Source organism: Sander lucioperca, chromosome 18 (genome assembly GCF_008315115.2).
Source record: "Sander lucioperca isolate FBNREF2018 chromosome 18, SLUC_FBN_1.2, whole genome shotgun sequence".
NCBI lineage: Eukaryota > Metazoa > Chordata > Actinopteri > Perciformes > Percidae > Sander > Sander lucioperca.
Window position 1 is genome coordinate 23,370,286 of NC_050190.1, and position 16,790 is coordinate 23,387,075.

The 16,790-nt window shown below is 40.4% G+C and overlaps 1 protein-coding gene across 1 annotated transcript in view; it reads right to left on the reverse strand.

Moving 5' to 3' along the window:
* The window catches only part of stard9 (StAR-related lipid transfer (START) domain containing 9), a 45,588-nt gene extending 28,920 nt beyond the window's left edge, over positions 1-16,668 (reverse strand). Inside the window, exons 1-3 of the mRNA XM_031309983.2 lie at positions 16,311-16,668; positions 13,232-13,301; positions 10,483-10,599 (exon numbers count right to left, since the gene is read on the reverse strand). Coding sequence (XP_031165843.2) covers positions 10,483-10,599; positions 13,232-13,301; positions 16,311-16,357 — 234 coding nt within the window. The 5' untranslated portion in view covers positions 16,358-16,668. The remainder of the gene's footprint in view (positions 1-10,482; positions 10,600-13,231; positions 13,302-16,310) is intronic.
* Between the last annotated feature and the right edge of the window lie 122 nt (positions 16,669-16,790).

The window sequence follows — 16,790 nt, forward strand, 5'->3', positions numbered from 1 at the left end:
TTATCTAACCACAGCAGACCAACTGATAAAGCAAAAACCAGCGCGCAAACCAACAGCCAAGGTTAGGACAGCGACTTGTTAAAATGTAATATAGAATACTGATTAACTGCTTGAAATGTTAATCAGCACCATAGGTCACTAGAATATAGTAAACTAAATGTTTTCAGTTACTTTGCTTTCAAAAGCCACTGATCATTTATTCAATTAATCAATTAGTCTTAAACAAGTTAAAGAATAATGAAAAATGTCCGACCAACAATCCAAAACCAAAGACATTCAATTTACTATCATCGAAGAAAATGAGCAAATATTCACAAATTACAAGCTGGAACCACTGATTCCTTTGGCAGTTTTTGCTTAAAAAATTACAAATGATGATTATTAAGATCGTTACCAATTAATTTTCTGTCAATCACTTATTCAATTATTGACTAATACCATTTACAGAACAAGTAGTACGACTAATGCTACCCTGCTTTTTACTGAGATGCAAAGTATTAGTTACATTTTTTACATTCAGATTACTGGAATCATCTTACATTTCTGATAATAGCTGATTATTCATAAAAAAAAAAATAATAAAAAAAAACAAGCTTGATAATAGATTAAGCCTTTAAGTCATGACAGCTTACAGACTAAACTATTTATCAAAAAAGAACTACACAGAATATTAAATTAAGAAAATAACTGTTACCTAAACCCTACAAACACATTTTTCATTACTCTGTAGCCTAGCCAACCATCTGCAGATAACAGCCACGTGGAACTAGTAAAAGTGCTGCCACAACAGCTGTCTTACTCTATGACCTTATAAATCACCCAACAGGCACTGTGGTAAAGACATCCAACACATCATTATTCCTATGTATGGAATCCATTTGAACACGTTTAGCACTAACTGATGAATGCAACTACTGACTACTTTCCAATTATTCTGTAGACTATTTCATTGATTAATCGTGTTGTGTTTTTCGAAAAGTTCGAAAATTGTGGAAAATGCCCATTATGCCCAACATAAATTATTCAGACTGCTGCCATAGATCATTAGACCAACAGTTTAAAAACCCAAATTAATATTACATTTACTATCATACATGACAAAGAAAAGCATAAAATCCTCACATTTCAGAAGGTGTAAACAGAATGTTTGGTCTTTTTGCTTGACATGTGACTGAAGCGATAAATCAACTACCAAAATAGCTGCTGATTAATTTTCTATCAACTGACTGATCAAATAATAGACTAATTGCTTCAGCTCTAAGCCTAACTAACTGCTGTTACATCCATTTCCCCAGGGACCTTGCTAAAAAAAAGCCGGGAATGTAAGCAATATAGTGTACATAAACCATAAATGAATTTTAGCCAACAAAGTATAACCTATTTGCTAAATTTAATTTCATGTCAAAAAGAAAATGAGCACCTTATGTAACTGTTGCCCAAGAAATAGTAATGTGACAAAGTGTGCAGCCCCCTGGAGTCCAGACCACCAAGTGTTGCCCCCTGCCTCTTGGCTGAATGGAGGCTTAAACATGAAGACAAAAAGCAGCGCCGCCCCAGTCTTGTCCTCATCCTAATGTTCAAAAACAGACACGGACACCCTCTCCTCCCTCACACAGAGAATCAATACGGCGCTTGTTAAAGTTGACCCTCTTAAACTTACTCTATCGGGGCTACGACTAAGGCTGAGGGTCCCTCCAGGCTTAGCACAAAGAGCAGGAACTTCACTTCAACTGTGCACGTTCGCTCTAAACTTGACTCTCTCTTTTCTCTCTGTACACTATTCCTTTTGTTTTCTTGGTTTCTACCTCTTTTTGCCCATTAAGTTTTATCAAAAGTCTGCAAAACACTTTAAATGACCTCTGAACAAAACCACAAGAGGAAGCATAAACTTATTCCAACCTCATGTCAGGCAACATTAAAACAATCCTGTCGTTTGTCATTATGGTCACACCAAATTATATCAGAAGACAATTGTGTGTAATTTGTGCCATCGCGCTCCAGCTGCTTAAATGGACATAATGGCCCTCTGCCACAACCTACTTTCACAGTTTCCCTGCAGCATTGGGTGGTATTTTTGGACGAACAAAGCAGTTGATGTAAGCGACAGGTTGCATTGTGGGAATGGAAATGTACTCCAGGATCAAATGAAGAAGGAGAAAAAACAGCCTGGAGATAAAGCAACTGGGCCAGAGCCACAGTAAGCGTGCAGGCTTGTCGGTCGCCTCAAAACACACAGGGGACAGACTAAACACCTCCATTAACAGGAAGGCGGTTGTCATCAGCAGGCCGCTGCACGTGCATGTGTATGTGCATGTGTGTCTCTGCTCGGTTAAGCCACTTAGAGGAAACAGCATCCACAACAAGGACAAAAGCCTCACAGTTTGCTTCCCTTTCTGACAAAAAAAAAAGTGCAAACAATCTAACAATGAAAGAGGAAAAGCAGAATATAGATTTCATTCTTCTACAGGAAATGCAGGTCAAAATCATCCGGTCAAAACAGAGAGTTAGGAAGGAAGAATTAAACAAGGCTTTAGGGTTAGAAAAGGTGGCAAAGGGGCTCAAGATTTAGCAGAAGGCAAAGAAAAGGAGAGTCTGCTTTGGCTTAAATGCATGACATATAGTGTGGAGTATTTATGAAGAGCAGGTTATGATCCAAAACATGGCCTTTTGCACAAGTCATCCACTTCCTCCCATCTTTGCCTCATAAAAATCATATGATCAAGTAGAAAATCAGAGAAAAGAATTGTCCCTTTTATTGCATGTCACAGAATGCTGCTATACGTACAGCATTTTCCTTTCATTTTTTATCATCCAGTCATGCAGGGATGCATTAACAGAGATATTTGGCTGCACAATACTCTCATCTGCAAACGCCACAATCACAGCACACTACTATCTCCAAGATTTATATTTCAAGGAATGTAATGGCAGCAGCTGGAAAGAGAGAGCATGTTAATGTACACACAAGTTTAAATTAATACCACCACATGATATGCATGACAGACAGTTTTAAATAAAGTAGTGACATACAAAGAGATGTTACCTTGTACAATCCTACTTAGGCAACAGATCAAAAGGAAAGTTGAAATGTCACGTGTGTCTAACTAAGTTGAACCAGACCTCTTTCAGGAAAATGAGGTCTTCTGAAAAACAGCTGGGTTTCTTGTCAGAGATCTGCACCATGATTTAAAAAAAAAAAACTGTGTTCCATGTTTGTTTTTCCTAAAGTGGCAGCCTAGTTGGTGGCCTGGTAACACAAAAAAAAGTGGAGGAAGGCAGCAAAGCGGGTGAGAAATGTTGAAAAAGAACAGCAATAGTGAAAGAGAAAGACAGAATCATAAAGACTGACAAGAGTGAAAAAGTAATGGTGTAATGCCTATGTAATGAGTTAAGTCCTGTAATCACTGGCTGTGGAAAATGTCAATTGCTGGTCTGGTTTCATGTGGCCTTGCTTTACACTAAACCCCAGAGAAGTATTTATGTGAAGTGTGTGTGTGTGTGTGTGTGTGTGTGTGTGTGTGTGTGTGTGTGAGAGAGACGTCGTCAAGGGTGATGGCAAAAGGCCAGACAAGCAATGTGAAGCACTTCGCCACATTTAAAAACTTCAGCTTCTCAGTGCTTTTGCCAGGATTGACGCAACCAAGAGGACTGAGATTTAGTTTCCCTCCACAACCGCTCTCACTGGGAGGACGTCTCTGAGCTCAATGGAAAGACTTGACACTGCAAACGAAAAAATAAGCGCAAACTGAGATGCAACTTTCTCCCAAACGGTCAGTCATACAAACAAAACTGCTATCTACTTGTGTAAAATATTTTGCCTCACTCTGCTCCATGTCTAGGACTTGACAGCTGCAGAAGAGACGAGGGTCGCTCGGTTCCCATCCCACGCTTTCCAACTGGGTTACACAAACAGCTGGGCCCTGAGCAAAAACTAAATTCTTTTGTTTAGACACAGGAAAAGAAATGTCACTGGAGATTTTACTTGTCCTGACTTCCTGCTAGAAATCTAGGTTAGAGAATCAGAGGTGAAAGAGGGGGACATTTGTAGAGTGGACTACAGTGAGGGAGGGAGGACACAGACAGGGAGACAGAATCACATGCAGAAAGAAGAGACAGAGCTGTCTGCTTGGCGGGGAGTTAAACAACGCGCTCGTTTGTCACACTTGGACAGAATTTGTAGGTCAAAAAAGCATGGGAGGGTAGAGAGGCTGCAGGAGAGGGAGGAGGGAGACAGAGATGCCCAAGCCAGACAGATAGGCTGCTCTTCATTACTCAGGCCTCCCTACACATGGGAATGAAGGACAGTGGGGAAAGAGAGGAACACAGGACAGGTAAGTGAATAAAATGAAGGCAGGAGGCTCTCTGGAAGTGAATTCCATGTTTCAGTGTACACTCTGGTTGCAACTGACATTGGGGTAAAGGAGAGACGTAAACCAAATAAATTAAACCATATCTGGAGAGAGTTTGGGGATTTGCTGCTCCTCCCCCAACCTTGTTAAAGGGACCATAACACAACACTGTAGAGCGGAGCTGCATGTCACACTCTTTATGGCAGGCTGGAAATGACTTCCCCAGCCTTCAGACCGATGGGAGCCTTGTGTGATATACATAGGGCACCTTCACTAGGGAATTAACTGGTGCAATATTACTACAGTTTGACATGAGCTCAACTAGGCCTGCACGATAAATCGCAATCTCGATTCACCCCTGTTCGCAATTTAATTTTTAAATGACTTCGATTTTTTTCTTCAATTAATTTATTGAAAGCATTTGACATTGACATGTTTTAATTATGTAAAGACATGTTCAAGGAGTTCAGATAGAGCCTGTATCAGGGCCATATTTACAGTAGTTCAATGTATTATATGTCACCATTTTTGGTAGTCTACTGTACTTAAATGGCCAGTAAACTTTATTTTCTTTATTCATTAAAGCCTCTATGTTTACAGGCTTGTGGTGATGCGCAATGTGCTATAGGTGCCAAAAAAAAAAATCTATGTTTGGTACTGCCAATTTGTTTTGTTTTGTCATGGTTCATGTGTGCAATAAACATTACACTTCGTGAGAAAAAAATCGTGGCAGAGAATTAGAGTTTAGATTCTCGGCCCGAGCCCGACCCGAGCCAGACCGGACCTCGGGTCGGGCTCGGGCTGTTATTTTCTGCCACATCTTTGGGCCGGGCCGGGCCCGGGCCGGACCCTTGATCAAGCAATTTTTTTTTTTTTTTATCCATTACCTTATTATCCTATTTGGGTGGGGAGAAAGCTATGCCATAATCAGAAATATTATAAATATACAGGCTATATAAAAGTAACAAATGTGTAGCCTACAAAAGTTAGGCTGCAGTTACAAAATGCAGCACTTAATGCGCGGAGTCTCCTCCTCTCGCACGCATCACACCGGGAGCTTGAAGATGTAAAGAAAAAAAGAAAAACAGGAGAATTAACTTTGAGCAAGTGTGGAGGAAAGTCGGAGGTATGGAAGCAGTTTAAACAAGTCGTGGGCAGTGACAACAATATGTTTCTTTTTTTTTTACGTTTCTTCATTCGGATCCACTTGCGATCCGTTCCATTCTAAACAAACAGCGCAGTTTACATGCTTCGTCCTTGTTGTATTATTCTAAACAGATTTCTGTAGTTATGTTTATAAACGCCGTTTGGCCTCCATTGACCTATATTACATGTGAATTATCGCTGTAGCAAGTAGTATGAAAGGACAGAGGTTGGTTGGGGTGGCGGATGGGTAAAACACAGGGCTTTTACCCAGGAGGGGGCGGAGTTCGCGTGTAACGTTTGTCAACTGTTTTTTTTTTTAAATAAAGCCTTCCCCAGTGTTCTTTTCCTAAACCCAACCGTTTATTGTTTTCCTAAGCGTGTGACGTTGGTCACCGTAATGTTTTTGTCGTTTTTTTAGTGTTACTAAAGCCTTTCCCAACCCAACCTTTTTTTTTTTTTTTTACACGCGTGTGACGTTGTTCTCGCGATAGCACGGCACGTTCTTGCGACGCCACGTGGTGTGCATGTTTACGTATATGTTATGTAAGTATGTAACACGCCAGTTGTCTTTAGGAAAGTGGCGTGTATGTTTACACAAAGTCATGATGTCATGTTGCACTATTGGATATCATTTGAGTGTGTGATTTGAAAACCCACACTCATAGTCCATAAATATTAAAACTCTGGCTGAATACTATGTAGAAAAGATGCGATTAAACAAAGACCACCCAGTTCTGTCCTTTAGGACTCCATTTGTGATCACTTATTTTGTGTTATTGACATACGTGTGTATTTAAGTTGCCAGATGATGTCACAAAGTGAGCACATATGTACATCCACAAAGGCTGCAAAAACATTATTTACATTAGTTATTTTAACAATATAAAAAATACTGCTTCTGGATGTGCATCAAAATAGACAATGATGGAATATACATTCCAGACTTATTTCATTAAAGTATGTGCAGCTATAAGGGGAAAAGAAGAAAAATGTTTAAAAATGCCCCAATGTTAAGAAATTCTTTAAGAAAATTCCAGGATACTATCTGTTTCCAAAACTGCACAAAAGCTAATCACTCGCTCCTTGTTCCATGACCTAACTTTCTACCAGGTTTCTGAGATATTATGAACAAAAACACAACCTCCTTCCTTTAAAATAAATGCAGCAACACAAACACAAATTCGGCTTGGAGGTCATCGAAAAGGTTGTTCTTATCACTGATGGCAAATAAAAAGCTGTAACCTGCCAAAATAAAGAGAACATACAGTGTGTCTACCATGTTTGTGAAAAGGCTCCTTTGCTGTCTCAACTCAGTCTTTATGAAATACAGTGGTCAGATAGAACAATAATACTCAATAATAATCACATTATGGCCATTTTTACCATTTTATAGACATTTTTAATTGAGAAAATAATTGGCAGATAATTAAATCTTAGTTAGATCTTTGGCACCCAGACTGCCAATTGACAGTGTGCAGTTAAGAGTTATAATTTGCAGACTGTACTCTTCTTTTTAAGAGGAGTTACGTGCACCTTTTGTGATGTACATCCACCCAACCACATGTAGTCTCTCTTGTTACAACTCCTCGCAGTAAGTCCATACATAAATCACAGGTGCTTGTCCTGCATTCATATGGCGTAGATCGTAGATCTCCTATTTTTTCTTTCTTGTTGACAGCATGTGGTTTATTTGGTGTCCTGTTTGTGGTTAATTCAAACCAGGCTGAACTGGACCAGACTGTGTTAAGGGGGGAGTAAATGCACACGTGTGTGTGGAGGATACACAGAGAAGCTATTCTCTCTCCCTAGTCTACAGCACCACTGACACACAGACCTAGAAACACTGCGAGCATAATCAAATCACAAACACACACACACAGACAGAAGAGTAGGAGGAGGAGGAGAAGGAGGAGAAGGAAGAGGAGGGGGAGGAGGAGAAAAACCCCAGCAAGTCGACTCCTTTTGGCAATAAAAAACAGCATTGTGCTCTGAGACGAATCCTCAGCAGTGACGTCTTTGCGCTGAAATGTAACTGTGAAAAATTACTTAGTGAAGCAGCTGTGAGTTTGGCAGGCGAGAGCTGGGGGCTGCAGGCGCACAGTGGACCCCCCCGCCCATTTCCCCTCCTGTCCTCCGCTTCTGCTCCTACTCTACCCGAGGAATTCACATTTGCACTCTCTATTCGTGCCTAATCAGTTTCTCTTGCCACTCTCCGTCTCAAGTCCTCTGCTTTTTCTTTCCTCTCCCATGTTTCTTACTGTCAGAAGCAATAAACAAGCTGAGGGTTTTGCTTTATTATATAGTGGAAAAAGCTATTTATTAGTTCAATATCTAGCCCCAAAACAAAGGCAGCGTTTAGACAAACAGTCCCAACAGCTGGCTCCCATTATGGATTATGGATCTCTTCCAAAAACCTACTTCTTCTCACCTGGCAGAGCCCTTCTCCTTCCTCTCTGCTCAACCTTCTTCTAGAAACTCTTTTGACCCACAGATACAACTTCAAAACTGAGCCTTCCAGCCGGTAAGACAAGCCTTTTTCTTGTGAGGAGCCCTCAGCGACACGTACGCAACCACATCGGCACCCCAACATATAGTTAGCTTCCGCATTTCTGTCTACTCTCTCCATTGACGGAAACCCTCACAAGTATCTGGTGTAAACTATCAGTGATGCATGGACATGTACAGCAGACAGTAAAGCTCAGGAGTGGGGAGGGGCTGGGCAGCCAGTCTCTGAGGGGCACTGGGTGTGGTGGGATAGCACTGGACTGGAAAAGCAAGAGTTAAGATCCCCATGTCTCATTCCACCACTGGCCCAGATTGTCTCAGTCTCATGGGGACTACAGTGCAAGCCGAATTCAGAGCAAGTCTGTCTTTCTGCTCTAAAAAAAGAAAACCAGTGGCTGGGTTAGCTCAGTTGGTAGAGCAAGCGCACATATATAGAGGTTTACTCCTCGACGCAGCAGCCGCGGGTTTGACTCCGACCTGCGGCCCTTTGCTGCATGACATTCCCCTTCTCTCTCCCCTTTCAAGTCTTCATCTGTCCTGTGGAATTAAAGGCCTAAAATGCCCAAAAAAGTAATCTGGAAAAAAAAGGTTAATGCTTAAAGATATTTTAAAAGTAAAAACCGAGAGAAAATCCAGAGCTGGCAAAAACAGCATCAACTCATTAATGTGTTAAAAGTGTATGTGGTTGGTAAGAGAGAAACTAAATCCATACCCTCACTTGAGAGCCTAAATGTAATGCTATTATGTGAAATGAGGCGACACAACAGTGTGGGAAATTTAACATCAAGTCCCAACATTGCTGTAAGATTTTGGTTGTGTGGATAACAAATCTGCCTTCCTAAACCCACCGCTTAGACAGGCTCGTCACTGTTCTAAAAAGCAATTTGTCTGGTAAAATATTTAGAATGGCTCTTGAATTATAGTGTCCACCTGCCAGTGTGCTCCATTAATCTGGCTTGCTGCCCTACAACACAAACACAGCCTTTTCTGCTTTTTACATTTACCAGAGAAATGCCTAATTCAAATATATTCAACTGTGACGTGATCAGTAAACGGCTGACGATTCTGGTGCAGGAAGAGGGGTCAAATATAAAATCCAGCAGCTCTGTCCTTCGCTGGTGTCCTTTCGCCCACCCCGGGTCAACAGAGGAATGTCTTGTGGCAACCAGGCCACTGTGACTGGACATAATTCTGCTGAGGACAGCTGCAACCAAAGCCAGAGCCAGAGAGAGAAATGAAAAGGAGGTTTAAAAGGAAGAAGTGCTGTGTTGTCTGTTACTCTGCGCAGCGTGTGGGCCATCATCACAGCACGGTCTTTCTCAAACACATACAAAGGCAGCTCTGAGAAGAGGAGGGACGGGCAGTGAGGGAGTGGCAGAGGATAGAAAAAGTGACTAACAGTAATGGAGCAGCTATTGTGCTGAACAATGAAAACTTGATGTAAATACAAATTATTGAGAGAACTTATCTAAAAAAAAAAAGGTTTTGGAGAGCTTTCCTGTAATAGACTTGGGGACCACTTCCTCTTGATGTGGAGCCCGTCTCAGGTTCCTGCAACACCCCCTAATCAAAACAACACAAAGATATCTAATCGCCCAATCAAAGCCAGGACATGAAAAGAGAGATGACTCTGGTAATGCCATGTCTGAGGCAACAAGACTTCTGGGTAACAGATGGAGCTGATATCATATCCCCCGAGTGGCCATCTGTGTAAAAACATAGACAACACACAACACACACGCACACCCATTTTGTTGTGGTTTGCCTACTAGGACAGCGTTTCCTCTGGGCTTTCTTTCTTGGTACAGAGGTTGTGTTTGCCCAGTGTCAACTTGTGGCCAAAAGCCTGGATCAGCACGCACTTGGTCTCCACCCACAAGAGGGCATATAACATGGCACGAAAACAAGACAAATCTTTAGGTACTGCTGCACAAGTGGTTACATGTTAAACCAGATCCTACCAAATTACACATATACTAGATTCATCCATAACTAAAGACATAAACCGTTGACTAATCTCACTTACTATACTGACTGCAATGTTCCAATGTTCAATTATGAAAATGCCATGTAAACAAAAAATATGTCGTGATTTTTTTCCACCAGGAGAACCCCTCTTTGTGTTTTATTTCCTTTCACAATCCAGTCTTGCGTATATCTGTAAAGGAATCTGTCAAAGCACTGTTTATTTGCTATATTTCCACTAAAATAACGACAAGGAGGAGGAACCACAGTACAGTTGGGTTTGAGGCTGAATACAGGATGTAAACTCTTATGTTTTAACATACTGTGGAGGGAACTATTCAGTCATTATTCAGGCTACGCCTCAAAGCATGTAAATGGAAAAAATAATGGAATAGTGTAGTAGATCAGTGATTATTTGGTCATCATTGGAATACTACCTTATATAGAGTAAGGCCAGAAGCTGGATATTCCAGTGCTTACTGAATAGACACATTTAGTTAGGGAGTTAGGTCATTACCTCCTCCTGCGAGGCATAGTGAGGCTCTGCAGGGTCCACCGACCAGTAGCAGTAGTCAAAACAATACTCCAGAAGCTTCTCCCTCGAATCTACAGCACCGTCTGTACGTCCATCCAGCTACAGGGAGGAAAACAGAAGAGTAAAGTACAAAAGCATTACTTTTTTCCCCCCCCATTCTCTTTTTTATTTGATATGATCCAATAGCAGTCAACAATACAGTACAAATACTTAATTTGGTAAGAACAAGAAACAAATGAATTTGTCTTTCAATACTAAACAGCTAATTAATTTGCATACTAAAATGTATAAAGATAACACCTGCTTACATTTAATAACATAAACAATAGAGCAAAAAAGAAAAAGGAGCTATTTAAAAAAGCCAGGTACTATAGCTTTTGTGTATGGGACTGCTATGGAATGGAATTGCAAGCAAGTTGTTTCCATTCATTAGCAACGCATTCACTCCTCATCCAGTTCTTTAGTCGGCTCACTGCATCAACGGTAAACATCTTTCTGCTTACTGTGAGTGAACCCTGAACTGAGGAAAGACAGCACATCAGCATTAGGACTTTCCCAGGCACAACAGTTGCACTGGAGAAACCGTACAGCATCTAAACATTTCTTCTAAATCACTGCTTTCAACCTGGAGAACGCTATTGTTCTCACTGGGAGCACCTGACTTTGAGGGGAAATATGCCCTCTGATACCAATGCTGTAATTTTCAATTTGTGACGTTTAATGTTTTTCCAGGAATGTTTTTTTTTATACAGGGTCGTAAAGCTCTTCAGGTGTGCCCACTTTACCTAAAACTTACTCAAACTATTTGCATATAGAAGACATTTTTCAAGTTTGTTAGCACTGTATTTTTTGCAACATGTATTTTAGCCAGCTCTTTTTTTTTTTTTTTAGGTAAATCTCAGTAATGAAGAAGAAGAAGATTATCTGTGCGCACCAGTTATTTAGATTAACCTATGTATGTAGTATATGTGTATACCATCACATTGTTGGTGTCAAAGTATTGAGTCGCATAGCTCTTGTTTAACAGTGCCAAGAATTGTAAGCCTTTCTCTTTCATTCTGAAGGCTGACACCAGAACATGAAATTGACCTTTCATTTTTGGCATATGAGATTTTGGGTTACTATCAGATTCCAGTGTAATTGCACTGGAAAATGTCTGAGGTGACATCAGGGTATCATGTTTACATTTGTCGAGTGCAGGTTTAGTTGCAAAAACAGCATTGTTGGAGCTGGTAAAAGTTAAATGTCTTGCTCAAGGACACTTCAGTGGTAGATTCACATTACGGAGAGGGCTGGGAAAAGGGTCCTTTAGTCACTTGTGTACTTCAAACCAAGCTGTCAATTATCTAAATCATTATCCAAATGATAAACCCACCCAACCATCTATGTAAATAGATGTTCCTTTCTCTAACTGCAGCATTAGGCAACACTAAGCTCTGGGTATCAATTTTGTTCACAGCAATTGGCTTGCCTGAAAGCATGATTGTTTAACCCCTCAGCACTTTTAGGAAATTCAACAATGGACTTGTAGTAAGGGATTAGCCAAGAGCAATGCTGGCCACTGGCCTACAGAGCTCCAAACCACCGATAAAGACATGTTTGACAACTATATCAAGTTGGGAGACACTGTAAAACATCACCCTTTATCTTTTTCTTACTTTTAATCTAGTTCAGTAGCTCTTAATAGCTTGTAGTACGTGCTGTTTGTAACTTAGCTTTATTGTCTTTTAAAATCCACCCTTTTTTCTTTCCGTCTCAGATCTTCCAAAACTGTCCCACTTTCCATAAATAATTATTCCCATGAGACCCGCAAGAGCCTTGGAATCTTGATCCTTTTCAATGGCAGAGGGAGGCCATATGTGGTTTGTCTCCATCACATCATTTGTAACAGATTTTCTCCTCCCCCACCCCAATTCTCTCTATACGTCACCAAATGTAAACCAAAGGGGCAGTTCTGTAACTACCCATTTGATCAACAAAAGGTCTTTGTGTACGTGACTAGTTTGAATGTTGTAACTAAATGTGACTTTTAAAATTAGTTGAAAGCTGAATTTCTTTTATCTTTTTGCATGCTTGCATTACAAAAGAGATAAACATTTCACTATACGATCCTCAACAATCGTCACTTTTGCATCTACAAGCCATAGCCTTCAAACACACAAAAGTTGTATCATCTCAATATTAGCTAATGCAAACATTCACAAAGAAATGTTTGCATGCAGCACCAGGCTGTCTGCAGGCAGTGCAGCTCATCCAATCAGACAAGTCTACTCAGCCATCTGACACAGCAGCTTGGTAAGTTAGAGAAAGTATCAGCTTACAGGAGTGTGTCGCTCACATAATAATTATTTCAAAATGTGCAGAACCACCTTGAAACCTAAAACAACTAAAAAAGAAGCAAACCAAAAACAAATCTGTCACCATACAGTAAAAAAACACTGCACACTCTTCTTGTCTTGCAGTCTATTTATTATATTCTTCTGTATTGCTGTGCAGAGTGTCAGAGTGCGTGTTTTTGACAGGAGGGGTCTCTCAATCCATGTGTATGTGTGAGCTCAACACATATAATAAACAACAGTGACATCAAGCAGGAAAAGACTGATCCAAGGCTGTAAACATCCTGTTGCTGTGATAGATACCCTCTACACACTACTCCCAATTCACCCAGTCCTCCCTACAAAGGACACACAACTAATGATAATATTTGGATATTTTCACACCAAAAACTCACCTTTACATTTTTTATGCTCACAAGCTTGTCCTCCACCTGAACTGCTAGCCTTCCCCCATCCGCACTCTCCCTGTGAGCAAGAAGACAACGATTGTTTCAGTCAACTCTGTAAACATCCATATTCTGAAGCGTAAAGAAATGTGAATGTTTATGAGAAGTGAGAGAGAACGAACCGGAGAGAAAACATTAAGACATGCCTCCAATAGAGAAGAGAGGATTTAAAGGACGCCATCAGTATTGATCAGTGTCTCCCATTCCAAATGCAAACCGACCACAGATTTAACAAAGGTTTCACTTTGGATTCAACACCATCCAGACTGATTCAAATAGGTTGAAAATCCTCTTTTTGGCCGATGCAGATGTAATTGAGAGGGTGTCCAGATAGATTTAGGCGACTTGACTTGAGGCTGTCACATGACAGTTAACACAATGAATCTTTGTGTGTGTGATCCATGAAATCGTCACTGACCAGTTTCAGATTCAAATGAAAACAGACCCTCACATACTCCAGAGACTTCCTCTATTTCCACAAAGTAGAGAGCATGCACAAGTTTTGTGTGTGTGTGTGTGTGTGTGTGTGTGTGTGTGTGTGTGTGTGTGTGTGTGTGTACAAATGGGACCAGAGTGTGTTGTCGCATTTGTTTAAAACAAGGTCAGTTCGACTATGTGTGCTTTAGCAGCTGGACCAAGCACATCTGATGCAACATACACGAAAACGGAGGCAATCACAACATGGAGCTGAGAGAATTTTGATCTCCAGGAGCGATAACGATGGCAAATGCTGTCTGTAGTGGAAACGCTTCGTCCCTGTGTTCACCATGCGGGACTCATTTTGCCAACCCCAGCAGTGGCCCAACCCGAAACCACCAACCTTCAATGTCAGACTCTAAGTAGCATGAAGTAGAGGAGGTTGGTGGTGGAAAATAGTAAACCTCATAAAAAATTGTGTTGATATAAACCCAAGACGAGCAATTACACAATCAAGCTGACATGTTTTTTGCACATGTGAGTGGCTTCTTGCATTCTCAGGGGGGCATTGAATCCTAAAACAATGGGCAACACACTTCTGTGCCCGGCCGAATGAGGAATGCAGCTGACCAGGCTGGTGTTAATGTTATCTCCGTCACACAGCAGGTCCATACTCAAATATATAAGTAAGGAAATACATCCTTGACTTAAAAAAAAAAAAAAAATAGAAAAGAGCAGAGGGAAGTGAGACTGACAGAACCAGAAATCAGGAAGCAGAGATTTGCATGACAGTGAACATAATGTAGAAGAAATTCTATTGTTATGCAAAATACCAGGAAGGCTGGTTAAAAGATTCATTGTCCAGCCCTCCATAGCCTGAATAATGCTTTGTTATGGTACTGTAGTGGCCTTTCAGATTATGCACCCCTCAAAACATTCTGCAGGAGTTCCATTTAATTCAATGTACTACTATAGACTTTATATGTACTATATCCCCAGATCCGGAGTATCTGTTATTCAGCATGTTGTAGCAATTTGCCTGTTAATGTAAAGGGGAGCTCCAGTGAAGCAAAGCAACTTTACAACCTCCCTGTGTTACTCTGCTACTTAAACAGCAGATTTCACAGCATTGTAAAACAGGGGAAAAACTTTTCCATAAATGTCTCTCACTAAACGAAAGGAATAGCTTAAAGTAAAATGAGCAAATGAGAGTTAAGACTGTTTTGTATATTACACATGTTTACTTAGAAGAATGGCTTACAGAGTTAATTATCTAAACAACAAAAGAAAAAAATGATGAAGTACAAGCCTAAATAACATAAGGTGACTTAATCTTCTTTCCTGTGTCATGTTATGAAATGTACCACTTTTACTGTTACACAGGTGGGCTATTCATTACAAACTAATTCTGTGCAAGCAAACATTGTAGATAAAACTTTGTGGACATTTATATAAAGAAGTCTATATTCAATGTTAGTGGAGATCCCAAAGTTCCCCAATGTCAGGTTCAATTTAAGGGGGATTTGTATAAAATGATGCACAAGACATCCAGAGTATTTCCATTTAATGGAAAGGTGCAGCCATGTAAAACATGGAGTTGTGGGTTGAACATTTTACTGAGCGTAAACATCCTTTAGCTTCAATAAAACAGCTGGAGCAAGCTGACACACAATATACTATGATACTATAATACAATGCGGAATAAGTAGGGCTGCAACTAATATTTATTTCCGATATTGATTTTTTTGTCTATACAAACAATTTTCAAAGGGCTTGTTTTGTCCGACCACCCATACAAAACCCACAGGTATTCAGTTTACTACTTCTACTACATCATATAAGGCAGAAATATAGCAGATCATCACATCTGAGAAGCAGGCACCAGCAATCGTTTAGGATGTATGCCTGAAATTAATACTAATAATTCAATCTTTTGTTATCTGATCGACTCATTGATTAATCAACATTAGTTGTAATGTTTGTTTTTTTCAACCTTAAAGCTAATTGGAAAAAAAAAGTGAAAACTGGCTGTTAAGGGGTGAATACTTGGGGTTTCTTGACATCTTGAGATAAAACTAGGCTCTGGGGTTTCATTTATTTACTTTAATAGAGACAGCAAAGGTGTTTTGAATACATGAATTAATGTCTAATTATACACCCTATTACCGTAATAGTTGTTGTGTTAAGATAACTGGCTGCAGTGAGACAATTTAAACCTTAACTAGCTCACGTTTTATGTACATTACTCAGCACCACACACACTTAAACTACAAACAAGCTGCTTAGTCAGACAACACTACTGACAGCCACAGTTGTCATCATCCACCATGTGCACCACTGCAGAGTTTTTAGCTAGCTAACTTGACGTTCGTTTCTGTTATGACTTAGGTAACGTTAATACAAAAGGCAACATGAGAAGCATATTGTTTTGTATGTATTTAGCATCAAGCAGCAGCCAAAGTCCCATGACTCGCAACAACAGTTCTGATATGAAGTGAAATGTGGAGGCAACTACAATAAAGTTAGCTCTTATAATGTCCATGTATTAAGTCGTTTAATAAGCACTACCTTAACTAACTGTTAGATAAGATTAGCTACCGTTATAACTTACCTTGCGGTGAGAGGACGGACTCGAATGGCAACTTTAACGTTTGCCATAATGCCTTTACGAACACAACTCAACAGTTGACTAACTCGGAGCTGGTGTAAAATACCGGTTCCCGTCTGAGTATTTTGAGTCTTCTTGCATATTAGCTAATCCGATAAAGCTTCGAGACCGGGAGGAAACTGTCCTGCCATCCGTTGTTCAAGTCATTCTCTACAGGCTGGTTGTTGGTTCAATCCTACGGTTTAACCGCCCGCACCGTCTCAACAACTCCCAACTGAAGAAGTTAAACTTCCTGCTGGACAGAAAGGGAGGGGAGATGCTGCTGGATACTCCTCCTCCTACTACTACACCATATTCAAATATGTTTAGGGCTCGAGTGACTGAAAGAAGAACCTATTGTTTTTGTAAAGATTTTGTAAGCCCGAGAACGAAAGTGCCAGGGGCCCAGCGGTCCCTAAAATTCCCAATTCGTCAGAAACTGAG